Source organism: Pygocentrus nattereri, chromosome 14 (genome assembly GCF_015220715.1).
Source record: "Pygocentrus nattereri isolate fPygNat1 chromosome 14, fPygNat1.pri, whole genome shotgun sequence".
In the NCBI taxonomy this organism is placed as follows: domain Eukaryota; kingdom Metazoa; phylum Chordata; class Actinopteri; order Characiformes; family Serrasalmidae; genus Pygocentrus; species Pygocentrus nattereri.
Genome location: NC_051224.1, coordinates 30,537,501 through 30,563,330, shown reverse-complemented (window position 1 = coordinate 30,563,330; position 25,830 = coordinate 30,537,501). Strand labels below are relative to the sequence as shown.

The 25,830-nt window shown below is 39.0% G+C and overlaps 1 protein-coding gene and 1 non-coding gene across 3 annotated transcripts in view; both read left to right on the top strand.

Annotated features, from left to right (window-relative positions):
• Nucleotides 1-184: 184 nt before the first annotated feature.
• On the top strand, nt 185-266 carry trnal-aag. Its single transcript has one exon. It is a non-coding gene; the product is annotated as a tRNA-Leu (tRNA).
• Nucleotides 267-1,383: 1,117 nt separating this feature from the next.
• The window catches only part of bod1l1 (biorientation of chromosomes in cell division 1-like 1), a 25,932-nt gene continuing 1,485 nt past the window's right edge, over nt 1,384-25,830 (top strand). Inside the window, exons 1-30 of one of the 2 annotated variants that reach the window (XM_037544801.1) lie at nt 1,384-1,612; nt 3,773-3,897; nt 4,276-4,472; nt 5,422-5,477; nt 6,369-6,792; nt 7,571-7,720; nt 7,888-8,051; nt 9,571-9,667; nt 9,918-10,035; nt 10,143-10,206; nt 10,295-13,982; nt 14,195-14,259; nt 14,456-14,561; nt 14,846-14,925; nt 15,065-15,158; nt 15,294-15,346; nt 16,273-16,351; nt 16,472-16,527; nt 16,612-16,687; nt 16,781-16,845; nt 17,699-17,792; nt 18,312-18,370; nt 19,359-19,401; nt 20,002-20,054; nt 20,139-20,190; nt 20,306-20,487; nt 22,186-22,267; nt 22,792-22,906; nt 23,066-23,140; nt 25,826-25,830. The exon at nt 25,826-25,830 is cut by the window's right edge and continues 1,485 nt beyond it. In XM_037544801.1, coding sequence (XP_037400698.1) covers nt 1,496-1,612; nt 3,773-3,897; nt 4,276-4,472; nt 5,422-5,477; nt 6,369-6,792; nt 7,571-7,720; nt 7,888-8,051; nt 9,571-9,667; nt 9,918-10,035; nt 10,143-10,206; nt 10,295-13,982; nt 14,195-14,259; nt 14,456-14,561; nt 14,846-14,925; nt 15,065-15,158; nt 15,294-15,346; nt 16,273-16,351; nt 16,472-16,527; nt 16,612-16,687; nt 16,781-16,845; nt 17,699-17,792; nt 18,312-18,370; nt 19,359-19,401; nt 20,002-20,054; nt 20,139-20,190; nt 20,306-20,487; nt 22,186-22,267; nt 22,792-22,906; nt 23,066-23,140; nt 25,826-25,830 — 6,634 coding nt within the window. In that variant the 5' untranslated portion in view covers nt 1,384-1,495. Of the gene's footprint in view, nt 1,613-3,772; nt 3,898-4,275; nt 4,473-5,421; nt 5,478-6,368; nt 6,793-7,570; nt 7,721-7,887; nt 8,052-9,570; nt 9,668-9,917; nt 10,036-10,142; nt 10,207-10,294; nt 13,983-14,194; nt 14,260-14,455; nt 14,562-14,845; nt 14,926-15,064; nt 15,159-15,293; nt 15,347-16,272; nt 16,352-16,471; nt 16,528-16,611; nt 16,688-16,780; nt 16,846-17,698; nt 17,793-18,311; nt 18,371-19,355; nt 19,402-20,001; nt 20,055-20,138; nt 20,191-20,305; nt 20,488-22,185; nt 22,268-22,791; nt 22,907-23,065; nt 23,141-25,825 lie in introns of both variants that reach the window. The other variant, XM_017705354.2, reaches the window with a different exon arrangement.

Here is a 25,830-nt window from a genome sequence, read left to right as displayed (position 1 = left end):
GGACTTGATCTTTACGGTGAGTCAGCCATATAACGTTAGCTTGCTTAGGAATACCAGGCATTTGTGCCCTATTTCAGGAGACCAAATGTATACGTGCAAATTCACATCATTTTTGCCCTGTTACCAACAGAACATCAGTGATTTTAATAGGAGTCATAGGCCGAACTTTCGGTGTAGTTGTCAGGGTAGCGTGGCCGAGCGGTCTAAGGCGCTGGATTAAGGCTCCAGTCTCTTCGGGGGCGTGGGTTCGAATCCCACCGCTGCCAGTTACACTTTTTCAGTTCACATACGACATTTATGTTTACTTATTGTGGTTAATTTCAACACGAAAGAAAGATGTTATCATTAGGTTTACCAATCACGCCGGTAAGTTTTAGTCGCTTAAAAACTGCACCCACAGCTACATGTGCTTAATGCTCCTAAAACAACCCGAACCAGATCTCGGGCATAATTATGTCTCATAGGTTCCACTATCAAACATCTTTTACACAATAACTGACGTTATTACAGAGAACAATGAAAACAAAAAATGCAATTTTGTATATGTGCTTTAGGTTGTTAAATAGAAGAGGGCTTGCTTTTTCCTGAACTGTTGCTTCAGTAACGTTGCGTTAGTTATACGGTTAACGCAGACAGCAGTTAGATGCTTAGTTAGATGGGTAACCTAGCTAACGCTAGCTAATAACTTTTAAATGCACTCAAATCAAATGTTTATGCTCTCTTGAGTGTTTACAAACGAATGCTTTTGCTCATTCTCTATTACATTTGTGAGAAAATAAATCTCTATTTCGGGCTTTTAATAATTATTTAACATAACATTTAGACGCAAACTTATTTTATGCGTTTAATTTCATTGTGTTACGTTGGCGACAGTTAAGTTAATAATAATAATCCACTTTTGTGGATTTATCATTATATTTTTGACTGAGTGCATCACAAAGAGATTAAAGGAACCTAATAAATACATGCTGGATATGCTAAAAAGTCCTCCTGCGTTTCTAGGGGAAACTGAGCACTTAAGTTGTTTTCTGACCGGCTAAATTCATTTACGAGGATGTATTTTATACAGATAACCTAGCTAGTTTAAGCGACCTGCTGCTCAGTTTAAGTGGAAATAAAAAAAACACACACTAAGAAGCCAACTTAAGCCTCGTCTGCACATCCCTGCTAGCCAATAAGAAAACTTTGATTGTATTCAGTGAATATACGCCAAATTTAAACTAACAGTTTTAAAAAACTGAAGGTTCGCCCTGTGGCTTGTGATACTTTTGCATGTGCACGTTTAAAGCAGTTTTTGCGCTTTCGGCAGAGGGCGCTGTTCCCTCAGAAGCTCAGTCGGTGGCGCTGTTGTTTTCTTTATTCGCTGTGAACGGTCAACTTCCGGAGCACAGAAGGCGCAGATATGAAAACCTCCTCTCTGTTGCAGCTTCACTCAGTCTGAGTGAAAACATACGTGCCGTTATAAGCTGCGTTTTTAATCATTTCAGTGTCCCAGATGGCTGGTTTACCTCCCGGAGACCCCCAGCTGGTCGCTATGATTGTGAATCACTTGAAGACGCAGGGACTGTTTGACCAGTTCAGGAGGGACTGTCTGGCGGACGTCGATACAAAGGTAGGCGCTGAAGTTAATGTCTGCGAACACATCTCAGCGGTTATAGAGCAGAAATTACAGAGGAGAAGAAGTTTAAACTTGCATTCAGTGAAAACCGGTGGCGACGGATAACTTCTTATTATTAGTTAAGAGTCCTGAGATGTTCGCTAACGTTAGCTACAAGCCATACATTCAGGCTGCTGCCATGTAGCTGCTAAAACATTTTAACCTGATAATGTCCATTTCTGAAATATACAGTTTCTTTTGCTCTTTACATTCTGTCCCTGAGCCCAGATCAGAAGAAGGTTTGAACATGATCCATGTGGCTAAACGGTGAGCTATTAATTGTATTAAATGTAGTCTTTTGAGCACATCTGAATACTGAGTTTTTAACAGAACTGAGAATCTATTCATAATAAAAAATGTATGCTTATATCATATATGATACACGGTATGTTCAAAGGTTTGATACCTGCAAGGACAATAATGGGGAGTCAGTCTCAGCCCTGCGTTGACACTGAGGTGGTGGTGGTGCTGGTGGTGGTGGTGTGTTAGTTTGTGTTTTGCTGGTACAAGTGAATCAGACACAGCAGTGCTGCTGGAGTCTTAAGACACTCCTACTTTGTTGGTCCACCTTGTAGATGTAAATTCAGAGACAGTAGCTCATCTGTTACTCTATAGTTTGTGTTAGACATGCTCCGGTCCTTCATCAGTGGTCACAGGATGCTATTCGCTGGGTATGTCTGGTCGATAGACTATACTTAGTTCACCAATGACCATAGGGTGTCTAAGACTGTTGGACATATAGTGCATAACTATAGATGTTTACATCCTTTTAGGCCAGTCAGAGCAAGTTATGTGGTACTCTGTTGATCATAGCCTGCTAAATGGTGTTATTTGGGCTGAGTAAAGGAAATGACTTTTTATTGATATTTCATATGTATATATAAATTTTCCTCCCGCAAGCTTTAGCTGAGCACTAAGACAGTGACTCAGTATTCCTCAGCAATTGTGCTTTTATAACCAAGTTATGCCAAGTTTTTATACAGAAGAACAAATCGCATGTAATCTTATCGCTGGCACTATTTTGCTGTTCGACATTTGTTTGAACGTTGTGTGTAGTGTAATATTTCTGTACTAAGGCTAGTTGAGCTGTCGGAACAAAACCTTGTATCTCCATTTTTGTCGTTTTTCAGTTTTTGACATCATTTGGAAGTACTTGTTGCCCTTATATGCTTTGTGTGTACATTTCATTATGAATGGACCAAAAGAAACATCCTAAAATTACTTGGACGAAAAGTCTGGTTCCATCGACTTACATTAAAAGCAAAGTATGTTTTTTCCTTCTCTTGTAAACTTTTGTTCATACAGCAGCGATATGTTGCTTCAATATGTGTTCAGCGTTAATGGTGCTTTCACAGATGTTGAAGTCACTCCCTAAGACTCTCCTGCATTGACAAGCTTTGGCTTTTAAACTCTACGCTTTTAAGTCTGGATGGTTAATTTCTTCTTTGGCCCGAAAAACATGACCTCTATTATTTCCATAAAAAATCGGAAAGGTCGACTCATCAGAGCATAATACACGCTTCCACTGTGCATTAAACCCATTTCGGGTGAGCTTGAGCCCAGAGAATTTGGCAGCGTTTCTGGACGTTGCTGATGTGTGGCTTATGCTGTGTGTAGTCCAGTCCAAACTTGCACTTATGGATGCAGCAGAGAACGATGTTTATTGGCAGCAGTTTGTTAAAGTATTTCTGAGCACATGTGATATTTGTCACAGAAGCATGCTGGGTTTTAATGCATTGCTGTCTAAGGGGTCGACAGTCATGGGCATTCATTTGTGGCTTTTCAGCCTTGTGTTTATCCATAGAGATTTTTCTTGACTATCTGAAAGTATAATTCAGATGACGGTGTATAAATAATATCAATTAACTATTTTATATTTAGAATTGGTGATACAAGACAGTTCTATACCCCATGGAGAGTTATGGGAGGTAGTTAAATAGCATGGATTTCACCCGTAAAAAAACATTAACGCTCTGAGGGCTGGACTCCTTAAGGATCTTTCTGCCATATAGGTGTTGGCTAAAAACAGAACATATTAATACAGCTCACTGACACTGATGGTGAATGTAATTTATGTATTGTATTATAAAACTTGTTTTTTTTACTTGTTTCCAGCCTGCTTACCTACACCTGAGGCAGCGAGTGGACAACTTTGTGTCTAACCATTTGTCCAACCATACTTGGAGCCCCCAGTTGAACAAGAACCAGCTACGCAACAGCATCAGACAGTTGGTGCTGCAGTAAGTTTGTTTCCCTGACGTCCAGGTGGTTCTGAAGATATGGGTGTATGCCCTTGATTCCTGAGTGTTGTGAATGAGGCTCTTCTTTTTATTAGCCAATTCTCGGCCAGTTTGGAGTTTATTGGATTCCAGTTCGATTTTATGCCTGGGAGTATGGAAAACCCCTGTAGCTAATGATTCCTTATGTAATCAATTTATCTATCTTTGATTACTTAATTCAGCCTGATTAAATCATCTAATCAAACTGTTATGATCTCTGCATTTTTTTATTACTTTGCCTACATTTAAATAGCCAGTTTTTTGCTTTTATATTTTTGTCCTAGTTAATGGGAATGGATGGCTGTAGTTGTTGTTTATTATTTATCTTCTGTGGTGCAGGTCAGGCATGCTGGAACAAGGTGTGGACCGCATAGTGGCTCAGGTGGTCGATCCTAAGATACACCACACATTTCGGCCACAGGTGGAGCGGGTCGTCAGGCAGTTTCTGTCTCCTGGCAGTCACATGGAGGAGGAGGAGCCACCGTTTGCTCCTGGCCCATTTGTGGAAAAACAAGAAGCTCAGCTGCCATCTCCAGGTAACAGCATGGCCACGGTGCACCTAAGGCAGGCCAACACAGAACTGATTATTTGTAATTAGATAAAAATTAGTAAGAGCCTGTATACACATCTTGGACTGATATGTCAGATCATGAAAAAGCCAAGTGTAAATGCACTTGAGATGGAGTCTGATTTAAAAGATCATTTTTCTGCATAATTAAATCATTGAGAGTGTTTTGGTTCTAAAGGATCCGTTGTAAGTGGTGATAGGAACCAAGGGTCCCAATGTCTAAAATGCAACAATTCTCATTTTATTTGCTGCCCACCAGTGGACCTACACATTCTTCTGAATTTTTAAATGTATTGTTCATGATGGTAAATCTGAAAATATAAGTTTTCTTAGCAGACTTTTTTGCCTTACAGTGGTCTGCATGGATCCCTCCATCTAAGAGTTTTTTTTTTAACTGGCCAGAAATTGATCAAAATCAATCACAAAACAATGCATGAGGCATCATGCAATGTTTTTCTAACCCTTTCATGTGCTAATTTTTCCTGTGAGGGAGCTTTTAGAGGCATTAAACTCTTCAGATGTCTGGTTCCTATCACCACCACTGTCTTGGTAAGTTTTTTAGAGCAAAGAATTTCAGTTTGGAAAAATTGATGTGATTCCTTTTTAAATGGACCCTGAACATGAGATGTATTTGTTAAAAGACGAGTAAAAATAACCTTAAAAGGCTCACCTAATTTCTAAATATGCTCTGTGCTTTAGTGAATGGTATATGATATATATGGGGAATATTGGGAAAATTCTTACACATCTTCTCCCTCTCACCTCACAGGATGTTACACACTCTGTCTTTTGTTTTCTCACTCTGTGCAATTTTTTTCTGACCTTTTTTTCTCACTCAGTTCAGTTTCTTTCCCACTTGTTTGTAAAGTTATGTACTTTTTTCTATTTGTTTTCCTTATTATCATATGCTTTGTCAGTTCCAGTCTCCAGTGCAGTCAACGACCCTACAGATTCACTCTGCTCCCAGAGCCAGGTATGTATCGGCGACATAGCAAAAGTATTGCACCACTTATAACAACACTTTTACAAAACAAATGAGTTTTTTTTTTTTTTTTACTTTTAAGTGTGTGTGTGTGTATATATATATATATATATATATATATATATATATATATATAACTAAAAAGGTTATTTTACTCATGTGTATGTATATATGTTTTTATCTGGGGAATAAACAAGGGCAAGTTTCACAATCTTTAACACTTCAAAACAAAAAAAATAGTAGAGAAAGTAAAGTAGAGCCATTTGAAATTCTGCACTATTTCTAGATCACTGTTCAAATTAAAGCAAATTTAAGAAATTAATCATGATATACTGATCAGAGCCTTTTACATAAACTTGCAGAGTCCATGCCAGCTGGAGTGCATGCTGTCATTAAAATAAAAATAGGGGGATAGAAAATTACTACTACTACTACTACTACTAATAATAATAATAAAAATAACGATTATTATCATTATTATTATTATTAGAAATAGCAGTAGTACTTGTGATTTTTGGTGACTGGAGAATTGGTAATAAACGCAGACTAAGATGCACATTAATGAGTGTAGTTGCTGGAGGAAAGCTGCGGAACGCTTTTTCCTTGAATTTTTTCTGCCAACTCTCTTTGGAAGTAACCACTTGGCTAGTAGCCCCCAAGCAATGGCATAGTGTCAGAGATTTGAGAACAACTTAGCAACAATGCAATGATTGTCATACAATGCAAACTGGTGGTAATAAGCTTCAGCCACTTGTTAGCTACATAGTAGCTGTATATATATGATGTTTTTGCAAAACTACTTTTTAAAATGTGTTTGTTTTTTTTTTAATCGTTTTATGATTCATTAAAATTCATCTCTTTTTGTTTGCGCCTGTGTGTTAGACTCAGGATCCATTCAGCAGTAGGACTCAAAGCGGAGACTTCACCCCGGATGGCCTCGCCACTGAAACGGAGGAGGGAGAGGCAGATATGAGCCTGGTGGAGGAAGATGAGACAGAGAGGAGGGAGGGAGAGGAGGAGGGAGAGAAAGATGAGCCGAAGCCCATGAATGAAGGAGAGATGAACAGTGAGAGAGAGAAGGAAAGAGAGATGGAGGTAGAGAGAGAAGCAGATAGTGGAGAGGTAAAGAAAGAGGAGGAGGTAGAAGAGAAAGAAGGGGGAAAAGAAGAAAAAGATGAGATGAAAGAAAAGAGCAGCAGCAAAGTGTCTGCGAAGAGCAAAGAGGAGAGCAGAGATGCGGACGGGCAGAAGTCCTCCTCAGAGAAACAGCACATCCGCCAGAGAGCCAGAGAAAGGCTCAAAGAAGGTAATGGCCTTAAGGCCAGCACAAAATTCGAAAAACATTGTTTCTCAGAGTGTTCCAGCATACCACTCAGTATTTTGTCATTTCTAATTTCAATTAAAGCCACATTGAGAGATTTGGATAGTAAATCAAACAGCTGTATTTGCATTGTAGACATCGCAAAACAACTAGTGAACCTGTATGTGTCTTCTGTTTTGTCATATGTGTCAGTAATGTTGATAATGGTAAAATAGAGGCGAATCTGAAAAAATACATTTTCTTTAGAAACTGTTTTGCCTTACAACTCCCTGCATGTACCTCTCTATTATGAACAGCTTGGAACAAAATAAAAATGTTTTAGGCCAAAACCTTTTCTTGAATGTCTTGGGTATCAAGTAGTGTGTAGGCAAACATTTCATGTAGAAAGAACATCATATTAAAGGCATTAAACATTTCAGACTACATGGACTGTGTTGTTGCAAGTTTTGCAAGTTGGCACTAAAAACAAATTTGCCACTATGGAAAATGTTAGTTTGAATGCATAAAAAATACATCTGATCTGAGTTGTTATATATTCAATTTTGATATTTTGACAAAATCTGTCCTACAAGTTTTGTCTTACTTCCTCTCATCACACTAAGTGGAAGTGCAAGGGTTCTGTAAAACAGCTTCACAACAGAATCTACAATAGAATGCATTTATGAACAGAGCATGGGTAAATTGATTGGAGAGAATTTTATTTCCAGTTGTAGCTGTATTTTTGGGGTTTTGTTTGCTCATGATTGTGTATGTTTTGTTTCAGAATACTCTTTGGAGGACTCAGATCTGGAGGGCCTGAGTGATATCACAGTGAGTTCAGTGCACACGAGTGATCTCTCATCATTTGAGGGTGAAAGTGAGGATGACCAGCCTCCGTCTGACTCCACTGAGGAAGGAGAGATCACATCTGAGGGTGAGGCTACAATGAAGTACCAACAGTTTTCCTGCCCTACATGCCCAAAAACACAAACAAATTGAGTTAAAATTACTCTGTGTTAAAATGTAAGTTTTATATGAAGTGACATTGACCATGTAGTTATGTGTTGTTTGTTTTATATATGTGTGTGTCTCTTTCTGTAGATGATAAGGTTCAGAAGAAGTCTGGTGGTGAGGACTCAGAAGACAATAAGGAGAAAAAGCCTCGTGGTGCACGCCAAGGCTACATACACAAGCCTTTCCTCTACTCTCGTTACTATAGCGACTCTGATGATGAGGTGACAGTGGAGCAGCGACGGCGCTCTGCGGTGAGAGAGTGGTTTAATTAAGGCTGTAGTTTCTGATCTGCAGTCCTTATTCTCATTTAAAAGTCTGGTACCTAATCCTAATCTAGATCTCTATTCAGTCTACAGTTATTAAACTCCATTAAAGGTTGTCCTTAAACTGTATCTCCATTAATGCAATGGTCTCTCATTTATATCATACAACCCCAATTCCAATGAAGTTGGGACGTTGTGTAAAACATAAATAAAAACAGAATACGATGATTTCAACCTATATTCAATTGCATACACTACATAGACAAGATATTTAATGTTCAAACGGATAAACTTTATTGTTTTTTGCAAATATTCACTCATTTTTAATTTGATGCCTGCAACACATTCCAAAGAAGTTGGGACAGGGGCGTGTTTACTCCTGTGTCACATCACCTTTCCTTTTAACAACACTCAGTAAGCGTTTGGGAACTGAGGACACTAATTGTTGAAGCTTTGTAGGTGGAATTCTTTCTCATTCTTGCTTGATGTACAACTTCAGTTGCTCAGCAGTCCGTTACCCATGCCATGGGCACTAACACACCCCCATACCATCAGAGATGCTGGCTTTTGAACTTTACGCTGATAACAATCCAGACAGTCCTTTTCCTCTTTGGCCTGGAGGACACGACGTCCATTATTTCCAAAAACAATTTGAAATGTGGACTCGTCAGACCACAGGGCACTTTTTCACTTTGCGTCAGTCCATCTCAGATGAGCTCAGGCCCAGAGAAGCCAGCGGCGTTTCTGAGTGTTGTTGATATATGGCTTTCGCTTTGGATGGCAGAGTTCTAACTTGCACTTGTAGATGGAGTGATGAACTGTGTGAACAATGGTTTTCTGAAGTGTTCTGAGTCCATGTGGTAATATCCGTTACAGAATTATGTCGGTTTTTAATGCAGTACCACCTGAGGGATGGAAGGTCACGGGCATTCAAATTGGTTGGTTTTCTGCCTTGCCGCTTACTTGCAGAGATTTCTCCAGATTCTCTGAACCTTTTGATGATATTATGGACTGTAGATGATGAAATCCCTAAATTCCTTGCAATTGCACATTGAGAAACATCGTTCTCAACAATGTTGTTCACAAAGTGGTGAACCTCACCCCATCCTTGCTTGTGAACGACTGAGCCTTTCAGGGATGCTCCCTTTATACCCAATCATGACACTCACCTGTTTCCAATTAACCTGCTCACCTGTGGATTGTTCCAAACAGGTGTTTTTTGAGCATTCCTCAACTTTCCCAGTCTTTTTTTGCCCCTGTACCAACTTCTTTGGAAAGTGTTGCAGGCATCAAATTCAAAATGAGTGAATATTTGCAAAAAACAATAAAGTTTATCTGTTTGAACATTAAACATCTTGTCTTTGTAGTGTATTCTGTTGAATATAGGTTGAAAAGAATTTGCAAATCATCGTATTCTGTTTTTGTTTATGTTTTACACAACGTCCCAACTTTATTGGAATTGGGGTTATATTTAACAAGTGTTATTTCTTTCTCAATCTCTCTCCAGGCAAAGGAGAAGGAGGAGAGGGTGTTGAAGAGACAACAGAATCGGGAACGTTTGGAGGAGAAGAGGAGACAGAAAACAACACAGGCAGAGCTAAAGGGTGAGATTTAACCATCTCGTTTTATCAGTCTCTTTATTAGCAATAACCCAACTCACTACGTGATTTATTACATGAATAAAATTCATATTCGGAGAGTTGGCACTTGCTTATTACATTAACAAACTGCAGAAAAGTCTGTTTTTCAAGTTGTTCAAGACATTAAGTGAAGCTTTACCGTAGAAGCCACAGAAGTGACTGGGTTTTTTGCTGCATTTGTGTGTGCAACTGATCTCCAATCTATCTCTGGCAGAGAAAGAGCAATCATCCAATCAAGATCTTACACGGCCTCAAGCAAAGGAGGCAAGGAAGGAGAAAAAAGTTCTGGAAAAGAAAGTGGCACTGAGCAGGAAGAGGAAGAGAGATTCACGGTGTGTGTGTGTGTGTGTGTGTGTTTGTGTGTACATGCATTTAAATATGTAGAATGCGTCCTGCAAATATGACTTTGATCATGTTTTCTTCTTTTATTTGGATTTAGAAAAGAAGATGACTCTGGAGGCAAGAGGAAAAATGATGGCGATGCAGAACCAGTAAAGAAGGATGTGAGTTTTTCCCTCTCTTTTTCTTTGTCTTTCTTTTCTTGCTTTGTCATTGTTGGTTCTTTTTTATGATATGGCACTGTCTCTCTAGGAGGTGCTAAAGTCTAAAGCAAATCCTCTGAAGCCTGTGAGAAAGCTGTCTGAGGTAGAGGAGCAGCGCAGGAAGAAGAGTGGCAGCATTTCAGAAGATTTGAGCGAGCCACGCAAAATCCTTGACAAAAACCGCACTCACTCATTCATATTGGACCTAGAGATGGGGACAGAGGAGACACTCAGACAAAGAGGCAGTGGTAAGGGTGAGCGGCATGTTCGCAGAGACAGTCAATCCAAGGAGAAAGAGCGAAGAGAGAAAGATAAAGAGAAAATCTCTGATGAACGTGCCAAGCACAAACAGAAGCCAGAGAGCAGAAAAGGAGGAGAGACTGTGGCAGAGGAGAAGGAAGGAGGGCCAGCAAAAGGAACAGGTGATGATAAAGGAGAGAAAAAAGGGTTGAAGGTGAAAGGAGAAAAGAAGACTTCAGTGGCCATCAGGGAAGGAAAAGTGTCCATGTCAGAAGGTTCAGCTGGAGAGGAGACAATGCTAAAGGACTTGAAAAAAGGAAAAACATCCACAGAGATTACCAAAGAAAAAGAGAAAGAGAGAACAAAAGGAGAAAAGCTGTTGAGTAAGAGTGATTCAAAACCACTGCATCGTCTGGATTCCACAGGATCCACTGAGGAGAGGTTGGAGATTGAGACCACTTCAGAAGTCATTAAGAAAAAAGACAAGCACCCCAAAGATGTTCTGAAACGGTCAAAAAGTCACACCGAAGTCAAACCTGCAGAGAAGGTTAAGAGCAGACAGGACAGTAAGGATTCAGGCACAGGTGAGCCTCCCAAACACTCAGACATAGACAAGGAAAGTAGAAAGGTCAAGGACTCAGAGGCAGGCTCAAAAGTAAAATCTGTCTCAGAAAAAATGAGATCCAAGTCTAGAGACGATTTAAAACCTCAGAGTCCTCTAGCAGGTAAGCTAGACAAAAAACCTCCAAGTCAAGAGGCCAAAAGTAAAGCAGGAACAACTCCAAGCAAACCAGAATGCTCCAAGGAGAAGAGGAAGGAAGGAGCAACAAAAGAGGATAGGAAAGTATCTGAGGACCGTGTTGTTGAGAAAGGGAAAGAAGCAAAAACCACAAAGAAAGCAAGTGAAAAGAAGATAAAAGAGTCTGAGAAGAAAGGAGAGAGTGAGAAGGAAAAGAGGAGCTCTCAAGCAAATGAGCTTTCCTTTGGCTCTCTAAATCCTGCTATCGTCAGTGAAGAGGTACAGGTTGCCGAAACAGTTTCCCCACCAACAGTTTCAGATATGCAAGCTGAGTCTAATCTCACAGAGTCTGAATTTACAGCTGCAGAGGGGTCAGACTCTCTCACAGAATCTGATTTTGCAGGCCAGCAGGCGCCAGAGTCCACTACAAAGTCTAATCTCACAGATACACAGGCCCTGGAATCTGATCTGCCAGCCCCACAGGCCATGGATGCAGTTTCTAATTTCTCATGCTCGCCAGCCTTGGGCATACAATCTGATCTTTTAGCCCCACAAGCTGTAAAGACTGAGTCTGAACTCTCATCTACGCAGGCTACAAACACAGAGTCTCATCTTATAGCCCCACAGGCCGTGGACGTAGAGTCGAATCTTGCAGCCCCACAGGCCTTGGATATACAGTGTGATCTTACAAACCCACAAGCCCACAAAGCAGAGTCTGAACTCCCATCTTCAGAGGCCATGGATGAAGAGTCTAATCTTGCAGCCCCACAGGCCTTGGATATACAGTGTGATCTTACAAACCCACAAGCCCACAAAGCAGAGTCTGAACTCCCATCTTCAGAGACCATGGATGAAGAGTCTAATCTTGCAGCCCCACAGGCCTTGGATATACAGTGTGATCTTACAAACCCACAAGCCCACAAAGCAGAGTCTGAACTCCCATCTTCAGAGACCATGGATGAAGAGTCTAATCTTGCAGCCCCACAGGCCTTGGATATACAGTGTGATCTTACAAACCCACAAGCCCACAAAGCAGAGTCTGAACTCCCATCTTCAGAGACCATGGATGAAGAGTCTAATCTTGCAGCCCCACAGGCCTTGGATATACAGTGTGATCTTACAAACCCACAAGCCCACAAAGCAGAGTCTGAACTCCCATCTTCAGAGAACATGGATGAAGAGTCTAATCTTGCAGCCCCACAGGCCTCGGACATACAGCCGGATCTTTCGGACCCACATGCCTGTAAGGCCGATTCTGAACTCGCATCCCCACAGGATGTAAACACAGAGTCTAATCTCATAGTCTCACAGGCCATGGACATGGAGTCTAATTTTACAGCCCCACAGACTTCAGATTCTCTCAAAGCATCTAATCTTACAGCCCCACAGGCTTCAGATTCTCTCAAAGAATCTAATCTTACCACCCCACAAACCATGGACACAGAGTCTAATCTCACAACTCCACAGGCCTTGGACAGCAAATATGATATTCCTGCCCCTCAAGCCTTAAAGACGGAGTTTGAACTCCCAGCCCCACAGGTCATGAACATGGAAACTGATCTCACAGCTTCATCGGCCATAGACACACTGTCTAATCTTACATCCCCACGGGCCTCATACTCTCTCACAGACTCTAATCATACAGACCCACAGGCCTTAGACACAGTATCTGATTTCATGCCTTCAAAGGCCTTTGACACAGAATCTGATTTTACAGCCTCACAGTCCGTTAAGACAAAGTCTAATGTCGTATCCCCTCAGGTCACAGGCTCTGAGTCTAATCGGACAGAGCCCTCAGCCCCTTTGACAGAGTCTAATCTCCCAGCCCCACATGCCTTGGGCACAGAGGCTAGTCTCCCAGCCCCCCAGGCCCCAGATTCTCTGACTGAGTCTAATCCCTTAGCTCCACAAGTCATGGACGTAGAATCTAACCTCACAGACACGGAGGCGTCAGCCTCTTTGACAGCATCTGATCTCCCATCCCCAAAGGCCTTGGACGCAAAGGTTCATCTCCCAGCTCCCCAGGTCCCAGACTCTCTGACAGTGTCTAATCTCACAGCCCCACAGGCCTTGGAGGTGGAGTCAAATTGCACAGCCTCACATGCTGTGAGCACAGAGTCTGCTTTCACAGCCTCAGAGGCCTTGGATGCAAACACAGAAACTGATCTTACTAAACAAGTGCCTGGCCCACCTGCCAACTCTTGCCCAGAGTCTGATTCTACTGGTTTAACAGCCCCACAAGCTACTGGCACGCTCCCAGCATCTGACACTGGAAGCACAGCTGTTCAAGATGACATGTATGATGCCCTGAGTGACATTACTCCAGAGCCTGAGGATGAGGAGGAGGCAGCCATGAGACTTACAGAAAGCCAGGTACAGCCCTGCCCCCTCCCTGCAGATGCAGATGCACTCTTGACGCTTATGGATGTCTGCGCCTCTGCTGCCAAAAATGAAATGACTAGTTTGCCTGAACGGCAAGATGCTGTGCCTTCATTCCAGGAAGCAGACATAAAGATGAAGGAAGCGGCTCTCACTCTGCTCTCCATGGACCCAGACCTTTCAGTGGCACAGAGTCCTATTGCCACAGAGACTACTCCCATTTGCACACAAGATGTGGAAGCTTCAGCTTCAGGTGGTGCAGAGGAGGCATCAGAAACAGCTGCAGATTTCATGACAGAGTCGGAAAGCGAAACAAATGCTACTGCCTTGCCATGTGTGAAGGAGGCAGAGTCACAGGATGGAGATGAAAACACTGATGGTAATGATATTTATTTTTGAATGTAGTTAGTACCACAGTTGTGTGCCATGTTACTATTTCAACTGCTAAGTCAGTTGTTAAGCATAGGTAAAAACCGACATGATATTTGCATTGATTTGTTGATTGATGTTTAAGATTTGTTATGAAAATGACTTTTTGTTAGTTATTGGACAGATTGTTATTGTTTTTTTTTTCTTCTTCTTTTCTTTCAGCTATAGCCAACCCGAACTTTGAAGGCATGGCTACAGATAAAGCTACTGAAGAAGTGGTGTCAGAGGTAAGCTTGATCGTATCTGCTCAAAATTTTGTTGATTTAGCTTTACATGCAGTGCTATTCAACTACGTTTACTTACAGCAAAATGTCTTTAAAACATGTTTGCAATTTACAAAATACAAGACTTTAAATGAATATAAAGTCTTACACTTTGTCACTTTTCTGACATTTAACTTTTGCTTATGTTTGTACATTGTAGGTGTGTGATCATGTTCAGATGAGCAGCCTGGAGGCTGAATCAGAGCCCAAGTCGGAGGTTTCTTCAACAGAACTTATTTCTAAGGATGAACCAGCAGGAGCATCAGGTACAATTTTAGAACACTGGTTGCCACACTAGTTGAAGTATGAATATGTATAATGATGACATTTACGATGTATCACAATCTCAAGGTACAATTAATATAAGCTTTAGTTTTTAGGGTATATGTATGTTTAGGACATGTACAAGTAAAAGAGGAAACAAAAAACATTTGGGAAGAAAATAAAAATGAATTTCATATTATTCAGCTTATAGAGCATCTATTTAGGCTCTGTTCCTCTGCAGTGAGCATATTTTATCAATACCTTCTTTTGTGGTTTCAAAATGCAGGTGATGCTTCAACTGAACCTGGATCCAGGGAAACACTTACAGATAGTGTGACTGAGGCCACAACCAATACAGAAACAGAAGTGAGTCTGATTATTGTGGTCTGTTATTACTGTGATTTACATTTGTGGTAATTTTTATTTTTTTTACTTGCCTTCCTGTTTTTTGTCCTTTTGATGGAGCTGTTCTAACCTGTGTGCGCACATGTTTGTGTGTAATCAGGCTGTGGAAAAACAACCAGAAACTGTAGAGCAAGAGGAGCATGACAGTGCAGACACCACAGAGGCACCTGACTCCACGACAGCAGAAACCTCAGGTGAGTGTTGCATAAAAGGTGTGTATGTGTATATACATAACTTTTGCCATTTTAATAAAATTACTAAATTAATTTGTTTGTTTACAAACTCACAGTTTCTGTGTAAATCTGCATGGGTTTCTTTGTTAATCACAGGTGTGCACCACACTGAAACCATGAAGCAGTCAGAGTCGAAGGCACATCCAAAGGTACAGAGTGCACAACAGTCTTGTTTATTTTACAATACTTTGGGAACATTTAGACATACATGTAGTCTCATTGCCTTGAATGAATGAGTATGCCAATCACTTGAATCATGTAGATTTGAAGTTTTTAATGTTAGAAATTGGCATGATAGTTTTTAGATGAATTATTGCAGTTATTGATTATAATCACCTCCCACCAAGTTTCTATTCGTTATAATGAAAATGAAATATTCAGCGGTTTTGAGAAACCCAACATGTTTTGAAATTGGCTTTACATATCATTTTGGAAGATGTTACTGCAAACATGAATTTGTGAACTCCCTCTGGTTTAGATTTATGGCAACTTGCGTGTTAATAGCACCCCTTTCTAAAGAGACTTCAGACTGTGAGGGATTTTCAAAGTCTTGCATTGCATATAAAAAATGGGGTGTTTTCCATCTTTACAACAGCAGAAAAACATGTAGTACTAGGTTTTCATAATAGTAATTTTTTTATTTGAACCAACCCACGCTTTAACTGTACACAAAATGCTTCTTATTTTTTTCAGACGTTAAATCACGCTCTGTGAAACTTGGAAGTTTGCATGTTTAGTTTTGCACTGGAGCTAGGAATTTGTGTGCACACACTTGCTTTAGAATTAGTCAAGTTTCTTAAATGGTTTCTGATACTGAAAAACTTTATCTATAAAAAGAGACAAAAAGAGGAAAGTTTGTTTTTAGATGTAAAGCCCCTCATGGAACTAGGTTGTAACTCGCCCACCCACTCTCAGATTTAACAGGCTGAAAATTGTCCATAAGATGGCAGTATTAGCAGTCAAAGACCATTAGATGCTTTTTAAGGACAGTGCTTTGCCTCAATGACACTGTGTCCTTGTTCCGTGTAAGAAACTTTTAAATGAACAACATTGAGCTCTGGGTGTCTGACCACAGAATAAACCTGAGGATGTGGAGGAGACACAACGACAGCCAGCACGGAGAGGACGACCCCCTAAACTAATCAAACAACCCAGTAGGTCTCGGAGCATCTGTGTTTGTGTACAGAACTGTTTTTCAAATGTAAGCTACACTTATAAAGTATTGTATGTTTGTGTCAGTAGTTATCTTAGTGCTGCATATCCTCTGTGTTTAGGTAGTGCATCCAAGTCTGATGGGCAGGAAGAGGACAGATCTGATGTGTCAGAAGTGGTAAAGACTCATTCAGTATCAGTAAAACTATACATAACTGTATTAACACATTAATGTATAAGCATTTCCCCCCATGTTGTACAGGATGACCGTGTGGAAGGCAGAGTGACCCGCAAAGGCAGACGATCAAATAAAAATGCAGCAGCAGTCAAGGAAAGCGGTGTGTGTTTTTGTTTGATTTACAATATCATGTAAACACATTTATCAGCAGATAGAATGAAGAGAAACACTCCAAATGTTTTCCATATTTTAGCATCCAAAGCCCAGACCGATCAAGAGGCCAGCAACAAAGAGACTGAGAAAACAACTCAGAAAAAAGTGAGTATGTAATGTGTTTATTGCAGCTCTCTTTCTGTTTTTATCTCCTTTGTGTGTCTTTTCTTTCTTTTGTTCTTTCACTTTTATTTTCATTCTTTCTTGTTGTCCCCCCTCTTTTCCTTCTTTCTAGTGCCATATATGGTTTTGATCCCAATTCGCCCTTTCCGGCACATTTTGCCCAATTGGAAACATTTCCAGGTTATGAGTTTGATTGGAAGTGGCATGTATGATCTGGTAGTTTGAGGGAGAAAACAAATCAATCTTTTGCCTTCAAGTCTTGCTTCAGAATGACTGGAAACTTTGGGAGGTTTTTAAATTTGTTTGCAGTCTTGTAATGTGGGATAGTTAGTGAGAGAACTGAATGATTCAGGCAGCAGCCAGCGAGAGAGATGTAAAAAGTAAAGCAAGGTGTACAGTTGTATACAGAAGTTTATACACCCTTGATCAAATCATGTGTTTTGTTGACTTTCTAAGTGAAAATATGTTAGCACATACTCTACAGCAAACATGGCATTTTAAGAAATTTTTAGTGCACTAGTTCCATTTATTTGCTGAGATCAACATACTAGAAAAAAGTAAAATACATAAAATGTGCCGTAACTTTTGCACAAGCCATAGTTTTTTTTTGTTTTTTTTTGATATGTTAAATTCAGCAAATAAACAATAATTGTCTATTAAAGTGTGCAGAATTTTAATTTAAAAACATCCTCTGTAGAGGCTTGATATGCTTCCTGTTTTCAATGTCTGGTAGAGTATGCTGTGTATTGAAACTGGTTTTCCTGTTCTCCCCTTGTGTTTTTTTTTTTTTTTCTCTCTCTCTCACTCTCTCTCACTCTCATATCTCTCCTGACAGAGTGAGGATGAGGAGGCTGATGAAGGGACAGAGAGTAGAGCGCCGCGCAGAGGACGATCATCTAAACTTGCACAAACTCCTCAGAGAGAGACATGTAAGAACACACTCGTACACCTTTGTTTAGAGGATGGCAAGATGGCAAAAAGACATTACAGTACTTTAAGACATTTTAACAATAGGCGATATGCATGACAATATTTGGTTTTTCTGAAGTTTGAGGAAAAAAGACATAAAAGAACCAGCAGTGCCACATTTAAGAAATACTATTAAAACCTATGAATCAAATAATTTTGTAGTGAGCATTTTTATATTCTACACTGAATTCTAGCTTAATTGTTCTCTCTTTGTCATGAAACATGCAGTTTATCAGTGTTCTTTAAGTACCAAAGATATGCTCAGTAAGCATGTTTTTCTTCAAGATAAATATTATATTGCACACCCCTGCTTTTGCTGTTTTACTAGAAAAATACATGCAGAGCAAGAAAGGTACTCCCTGCTTGTTTTTCCCAATACATGCTGCTGTATTTGTAGCCTTTACAATCTCTTACACATAAAAACATGCATACTAGTCTAATAGTCTAAACCAAATGACATCTAAAATATTTCCTTTAAGGCCAAGTGTCACAGACCCAAGAGGCAGAGCCTACAGAAGAGGAGGTGGAGCAAAAAGAGGTGCAGTCAATTTAAATCTCATCTGATTACATTTATTGTTAGCATGTGAATGTGTGTAATGATGTGTATCCTAGTGTTTTAAAAGTCAGACCCTTTATTTATATATTAAGTCTGTTGGGGTGCTGGGCAAAATGTAAAAACAAATAGAATGCAGTGATGTACAAATCATTTAAACTGGGTATTTAGTTGAAACTAGTTCAAAAAACAACATGCCAAATATTAAAACTGTAAAATTGTTTGGTTTTGAAAAATATATGACTATATAAAAAGTTGGGACAGGGGCATTTTTACCACTGTGGTGTATCATGTTTAAGGAGATTGTTGAAAATCTGAAAGCATGGCACAAAAAAGGATAGATGCTGTTAAAGGCAAAGGATAGATACATTAAATACTAAACAAATTTGATATATTTATTTATTTAATTAGTTTTTGCTAAATGTGTTGTTTTTTCCTAGTAAAAAAGAAAGTTCCACCAATTTTTCAAACTTTCTACATACTTCAGTGGTTGCTATATAAACAAAGTCGTTCAGATTGATTTGTTGTGAATTTGTAGAGGTCTGTCTTTTTTTTTAAATTTTTTAATTTTTTTTTTTTATATTACACAGTGGTGTCCACAGCACAAATATAGACAATTTATTTGCTATCCAGAAACACCAGTGAACCCAAGTGTGTCTTGAGCTATTACATGTAATGTTGGTTATAGGGGGGATTTGGGGACTTTTTTTCCCATGTTTCTTCTATCCATCTAAATAAATAGGTTGAAATACATTTTAATTCATAACCATTTCATACCATACCACCCCAAATGATTTTGTTGACATGGTAACCATTTAGTTATGCAGAAGTTTTGAAAAAATCTGTGCAGAAGGGAAATCTCTGTCTTTTGCATAGTAATGTATGTTGATTTGTGTGTGTGTGTGTGTGTGTGTGTGTGTGTGTGTGTGTGTGTGTGTGTGTGTGTGTGTGTGTGTGTGTGTTCGTTCAGCAGCTGCGCAGAGGAAGGCGTTCTGGAGCTCAGACTGGCACTACAGGTCAGTGATTAGAAGCTCATTATCCTTAATAGCCTACAGCAGGCATAATGAAAGCATTTGCTTGCAGTATTTCTGTCTGTAAGTTTAAGTCTGTAATTGGTTAAATTGAAACATTGTGTTGCTTTTACCAATTTAATCGTTGATACAAAGCATCATTTAGCATGGCACACAGGAGGAAGGTACCAGGATTATGGAATATTGACAGAGTGGCTCCTAACCCTGTCCATAGCCATAAAATCTGAATGAAGGGTTTCCATCAGACTGACTTTTAACAATGACATGCTATATGTAATGATGTAACTGTAAAGTATTTGTTTAGTAAAGTATATGTGAAGTGTAATTATATTGTATTTTATTGATTCATTTAGTTGATTATTTATTTTTCATTTGGATCTCTAATGTGGATTTTTGCAGCATTTCCGATAACACATTGGGGGAGTTCAAATTTTTCACAAACTCATTTGATGCACAATGATGTAACAAGTGAGGGACCCTTACATTAAAGAGAGTACACCATAAAAACCACCAGCACAGTGTATTCAGCACACAAATATATACATTTGCTTTTTTCCTCAACTGTAACTGTGGTTTAATTGCCAGCTAAACCTGCACTGAAGAGAAAGAGATCTGACCAAGCGGAGGATTCTGGGAAGGTGAGTCTTTTTCTGAAATGCAGTTTCAGTTTTTTTTAAGGTTATGGATATGTGAAATGATTCTGTTGTTAAATATGTTTGAAGGTATTACCAGCTGAGGAAGAGGAACATGTAAAACGTGCCCGAGATCACAGCGGTAAACTAGCATACATGCGCGCACACAGACACACACACCCAATATGCGACGTGGTCTTGTATTTTTCTTTTTATTTATTATTATTATTATTATTTTTTTTTTTTTTCTCTTTCAGAGAATGTGTCTGAAGAGGTAGAGAAGCAGGAAGAGCTGAAGACACCGAGTGATAAGGGTGAAGAGAAGAAGAAAACCAGTGATGATGGAGAAGAGGAGAAGAAAGCGAGTGACAAGGGGGAAGGCGAGAACAGAGAGGAGGTAGCAGGGAAGGACAGCATTAAAGACTCTAAAGAGGATGCAGTGAGTAGATGTTGCACAATCTTTTACACTCTACCACACACCTCATTACACAGACCTCACATACTTATCACAATTCCCCAACCAAAGACCAGAGTTATGTTTAACAAAAACACATTTTTGTAAAATGTGTTCATTATTTGTAATGAAAATCAAAAGTGTTTGTTTTAAAATAGTTAACTGCTCTTGGATGTCTTTTTATATTTCACAGTACTTTGGGAAAAAATTATGGGGCGCTATGTAGCAACTTAGTGTTGAACATCATGAATAAGCTTGAATTTATCATGGTCCATTATTCTAAAACAAGTTATTTGAATGATTATGGCATGGTGACAGGAAGCTTTTAGCTAAAGTCCAAACACTAACATAGCTGACTTAATATTTGAGATATTTGGATGTTTGGAATTGAAAACAAATTTTTTTGTCTTTTGTTTGAATGTTTGTTATTGAAAACAATTTTTTTTTGTCTTCTGTGATTATTAAAAATAAATCATGTTCTTAGTCAGTGTCATTGTTCCAGGATGCTGACTAAACATTGACACTTTCATTGATTACTTTCATAGATATATCACAACAAATAGATGAATGAAAAATGTGGGCTGTCTGGGGGGCCCTGAGAACTGGTTTGGGAATAATTGTAGTAGAGATCCTTTAAACTCAAGGAAACTAAATTAAAACCATGATTTACACTTTAACACAAAATGAAAAAAATTTGTAATAAAATTACATGAAAAAAAAAATGAAATAAAATTACAGAGGGAAAAAAAAAAAAAAAAAAAAATATATATATATATATATATATATATATATATATATATATATATATATATATATATATATATATATATATATATATATAGTATTTTTTTTTCCATTGTGAAGAAAGCCTAGCCAAGCATGCATGTTATGCAAGTTTAGCATTACTAAAACAGGAAAAAAAAGAGTGTCTGTGACACTCTTAGCAGCAAGGCTAAAAGAGAATGCAGGAATGCTAAAAGGGGAAAATAGGAACCATGCTGTGACTTGCTCCCTGTATGGTGTAAAAATGTTGTAAACATTGGGTACTTGAACAAATCTTAAGACCACAAGCATGCAAATGTATTGATGCATGTGTACATTTACATGTATGTATGTATGTATGTATATGGCAGATGATCATACCCATAGCAACTCAAAGTATAACCATGTCACAGAGGTAGGCAAGTGCAGCACAAGAAGTCTTGCCGAAGTACTCTTACTAGCTTAATATAGCTGGGAATCGAGAACTAGTTAGTCTGTTGTCCTAGTTTGAGGACAGTGATATTACCCACCATGTTAACCAACCACTATTGGTTAAAATGGATATAGACAGGCTTATAGAGACAAAGCTATCAACAAGATTGTCCATCGCTTTGTTGCATTATGTTCTTATAAGTACATACATTGTATAAGAACTGTGTTTTGGAGTTGTAGTATTAGATCTTACACACTGCATAGTTAGCAGTTTCTATAAAAACGGTGCATTTTTAACTGTTTTTAGTGCCTTATTTCTACCTGAAATTGAAGCTAAATAAGAATTAAAACTAAAAATGCTGTTTTACATAAAGTAAAAGCAAGATTAAAACTGAAACTACACTAAAACTTACTGCACAATCAAAGCACAAAATGGAGGCACAATATAACACACAACACACTCCCTTTATGTGTGTCTTTTTAATGCAGGAGGACGAGAAAGAAGAACCTGTGAAGAAGACTGCACGCAGGGGCCGACCCTCTAAAACTACCCCTGTAACAGACGAACCAGGTATGACTGTGTGCTTGTGAAAGTGCTTGTGACAGCATGGTTTGGGAATGCAATCATAGTGTGTTCAAGAAGACATTAAACAGGCATCAGACATACAGTAGAGTGCAATTAGGCATATAAGTACATTCTTCAAAAACATTCATCTTGAACAAAGGCAAATAAACATAAATACTGAAAAAAGTAATAAGAATGACAAGTAGCCTGGTTGAAGAACAAAGTTTGGCTCCAAATTTCTCCTGGACGACTCTAGCCATTACATAGATTTGTGAAATTCCATCAGTAGCAGACTTAATTTATCTTAACAAGGTGTTAGGTATTAACTAAAAATTCTATTGTACCTGCTCAAGGATAGGTTTGGCAGTGGTTAAACAAACACACATTAGCTTATGTAAAACCACTACTTATTGCACTAATATTACTATGATATTGACTTGCTGCCCCAATAGATATCTTTTTAAGTCTAATTTTCCCAGGTGTCTAAAACTTTTGCAGAGTACTGTATCTTTTTGTCTCTGTGCATCCAGAGACCCCAGAGAAGAAAGAAGAAGAGACAGAGGCTGGAGAAGATGATGAAAAAGAAGGGGAAGAGACAAAAACTAGAGCCACCACTCGTGCTGCCTCTCGCCTGGAAGCTGAGAAGTATTATGGTTTTAGATATTAAACTTATAGATGGCTTAACAATTAAGCTCACAAAGACTTGTACATTTCTCACGAGTGGCTTATGAGCTGATTTTGTTGAAATTGTTGCAGAATAATTTATTTATTTACTTGTTTATTTATAATTCCTCTTCTGCACAGGAATAAACCGAGTAAGCCATCGACTAGAGCTCTCAGTAAACTGAGTGGGAAAGAGGAAAACTCTCCAAGCACACGGTATGTTTTGTTATGTGTAGTTCATTTCATGCTTTATCATAGTGCTTTTGAACTTGAATCTCTCTTGATTGAAAACTAAAGATGCATTATGCTTTTTACCTGTGATCAGGTGGTTGGAATATCATTACTCTGATTACTCTAATGCTCAGAATATACTTTCTGTATATGGTGGATATGATCAGTACCTTAAGCATCTGTAGCCTGTGCGTACATACTTACCTAAGGTATATTTGAAGAGTTTCATTCCAAAATGCTGTATATCCCAGTATAACAATTTTGGAGCTGACTTTAATGCTGACATTAATGGGACACGTCTTTATTTCTCTAATAATCATGCTAGTAGTCATAATATTAATAAAGCATGACTTTTTCTTCTATGTGTAAAGCCCACTCCCAACTACAACCCCAGTTCCAATGAAGTTGGGACGTTGCGTAAAACATAAATAACAGAATATGATGATTTGCAAATCCTTTTCATCCTATATTCAGTTGAATACACTACAGAGACAAGTTATTTAATGTTCAAACAGATAAACTTTATTGTTTTTTGCAAATATTCACTCATTTTGAATTTGATGCCTGCAACATGTTCCAAAGAAGTTGGGACAGGGGCAACAAAAGACTGGGAAAGTTGTGGAATGCTCAAAAAACACCTGTTTGGAACATTCCACAGGTGAGCAGGTTAATTGGAAACGGGTGAGTGTCATAACTGGGTATAAAGGGAGCATCCCTGAAAGGCTCAGTCGTTCACAAGCAAGGATGGGGTGAGGTTCACCACTTTGTGAACTGTGGGAGCAAATAGTCCAACAGTTTAAGAACGTTTAAGAATGTTCACTTGCAAAGAATTTAGGGATTTCATCATCTACAGTCCATAATATCATCAAAAGATTCAGAGAATCTGGAGAAATCTCTGCAAGTAAGTGGCAAGGTGGAAAACCAACATTGAATGCCCGTGACCTTCGATCCTTCAGGCGGCACTGCATTTAAAAACTGATATCATTCTGTAATGGATATTACCACATGGGCTCAGGAACACTTCAGAAAACCATTGTCAGTGAACACAGTTCGTCGCTCCATCTACAAGTGCAAGTTAAAACTCTGCCATGCAAAGCGAAAGCCATATATCAACAACACCCAGAAACGCCGCCGGCATCTCTGGGCCCGAGCTCATCTGAGATGGACTGATGCAAAGTGGAAAAGTGTCCTGTGGTCTGACGAGTCCACATTTCAAACTGTTTTTAGAAATCATGGACGTCGTGTCCTCCAGGCCAAAGAGGAAAAGAACTGTCCGGATTGTTATCAGCGCATTGTTCAAAAGCCAGCATCTCTTGTGGTGTGGGGGTGTGTTAGTGCCCATGGCATGGGTAACTTGCACATCTGTGAAGGCACCATTAATGCTGAAAGGTACATACAGGTTTTGGAGCAACATATGCTGCCATCCGAGCAACGTCTTTTTCGGGGAAGTCCCTGCTTATTTCAGCAAGACAATGCCAAGCCACATTCTGCACGTGTTACAACAGCGTGGCTTCATAGTAAAAGAGTGCGGGTATTAGACTGGCCTGCCTGCAGTCCAGACCTATCTCCCATTGAAAATGTGTGCCGCATTATGAAGCGCATAAGTTCAGCAACTGAAGTTGTACATCAAAGCAAGAATGGGAAAGAATTCTTCCTACAAAGCTTCAACAATTATTGTCCTAAGTTCCCAAACACTTATTGAGTGTTGTTAAAGGAAAGGTGATGTAACACAGTGGTAAACATGCCCCTGTCCCAACTTCTTTGGAACATGTTGCAGGCATCAAATTCAAAATGAGTGAATATTTGCAAAAAACAATAAAGTTTATCCGTTTGAACATTAAATATCTTGTCTTTGTATTGTATTCAATTGAATATAGGTTGAAAAGGATTTGCAAATCATCGTATTGTTTTTATTTATTTATCGTATTATTTGTTTTACACAGCGTCCCAACTTCATTGGAATTGGGGTATATAGCATCTAAAATAATTGATGTCGAGCTCCGGGACTCACCTGACAAAATGCATGACCGATGTAGCAACTAGATATGGCTATAGTTTGAGAGCAAGTCAATGTAAATTGTTTCTTTTTTGATCATAATGAATTTATCCTTCATGGATAAATGGCTACAAACAGAAGATATTAGGATGTTTTTTTTTATTTGTAATGTTGTGTGATTGTAAACTCAAGAGAAATTCAATGATCTTTTTGTAGGTCATGAAAGTTTTTATGGCCAGTTTTGTGTGAATAGTGCAGGCATGTCAAACTGGGGAGCTTCTGTGCCAAAGTGCTGGGGATATTAGCGTTAGATGAGGGTAAATGCTCTCAATTCAGTTCATGAGTCTTTTGCTAATTAGCTGTTGAGCTGAATCTGTTGTGTTTAATGAGGCAGCGAGCTGAAGTCTGCGGCGTTTTGGCCCACAAAGATGAGCCTGAAACGATATATATTGTATCCAAAGCTGTAGCAAGATCCTGATGGCATGGGTTCCGTCTTTTTCATTGAGCCACACAACTGCTTGAGTACAGATGGCTTCTTTGGAGAATTTTCAGCCTGCTAGACTTGAGTGTGTTTGGGATGTGCTTTACATGTAGTAGTAATAATAATAATAATAATAATAAATAATAAATAATAATAAAAATAATAATAAATATCTTTTTCTTTTTTTTCTCAGTGCTT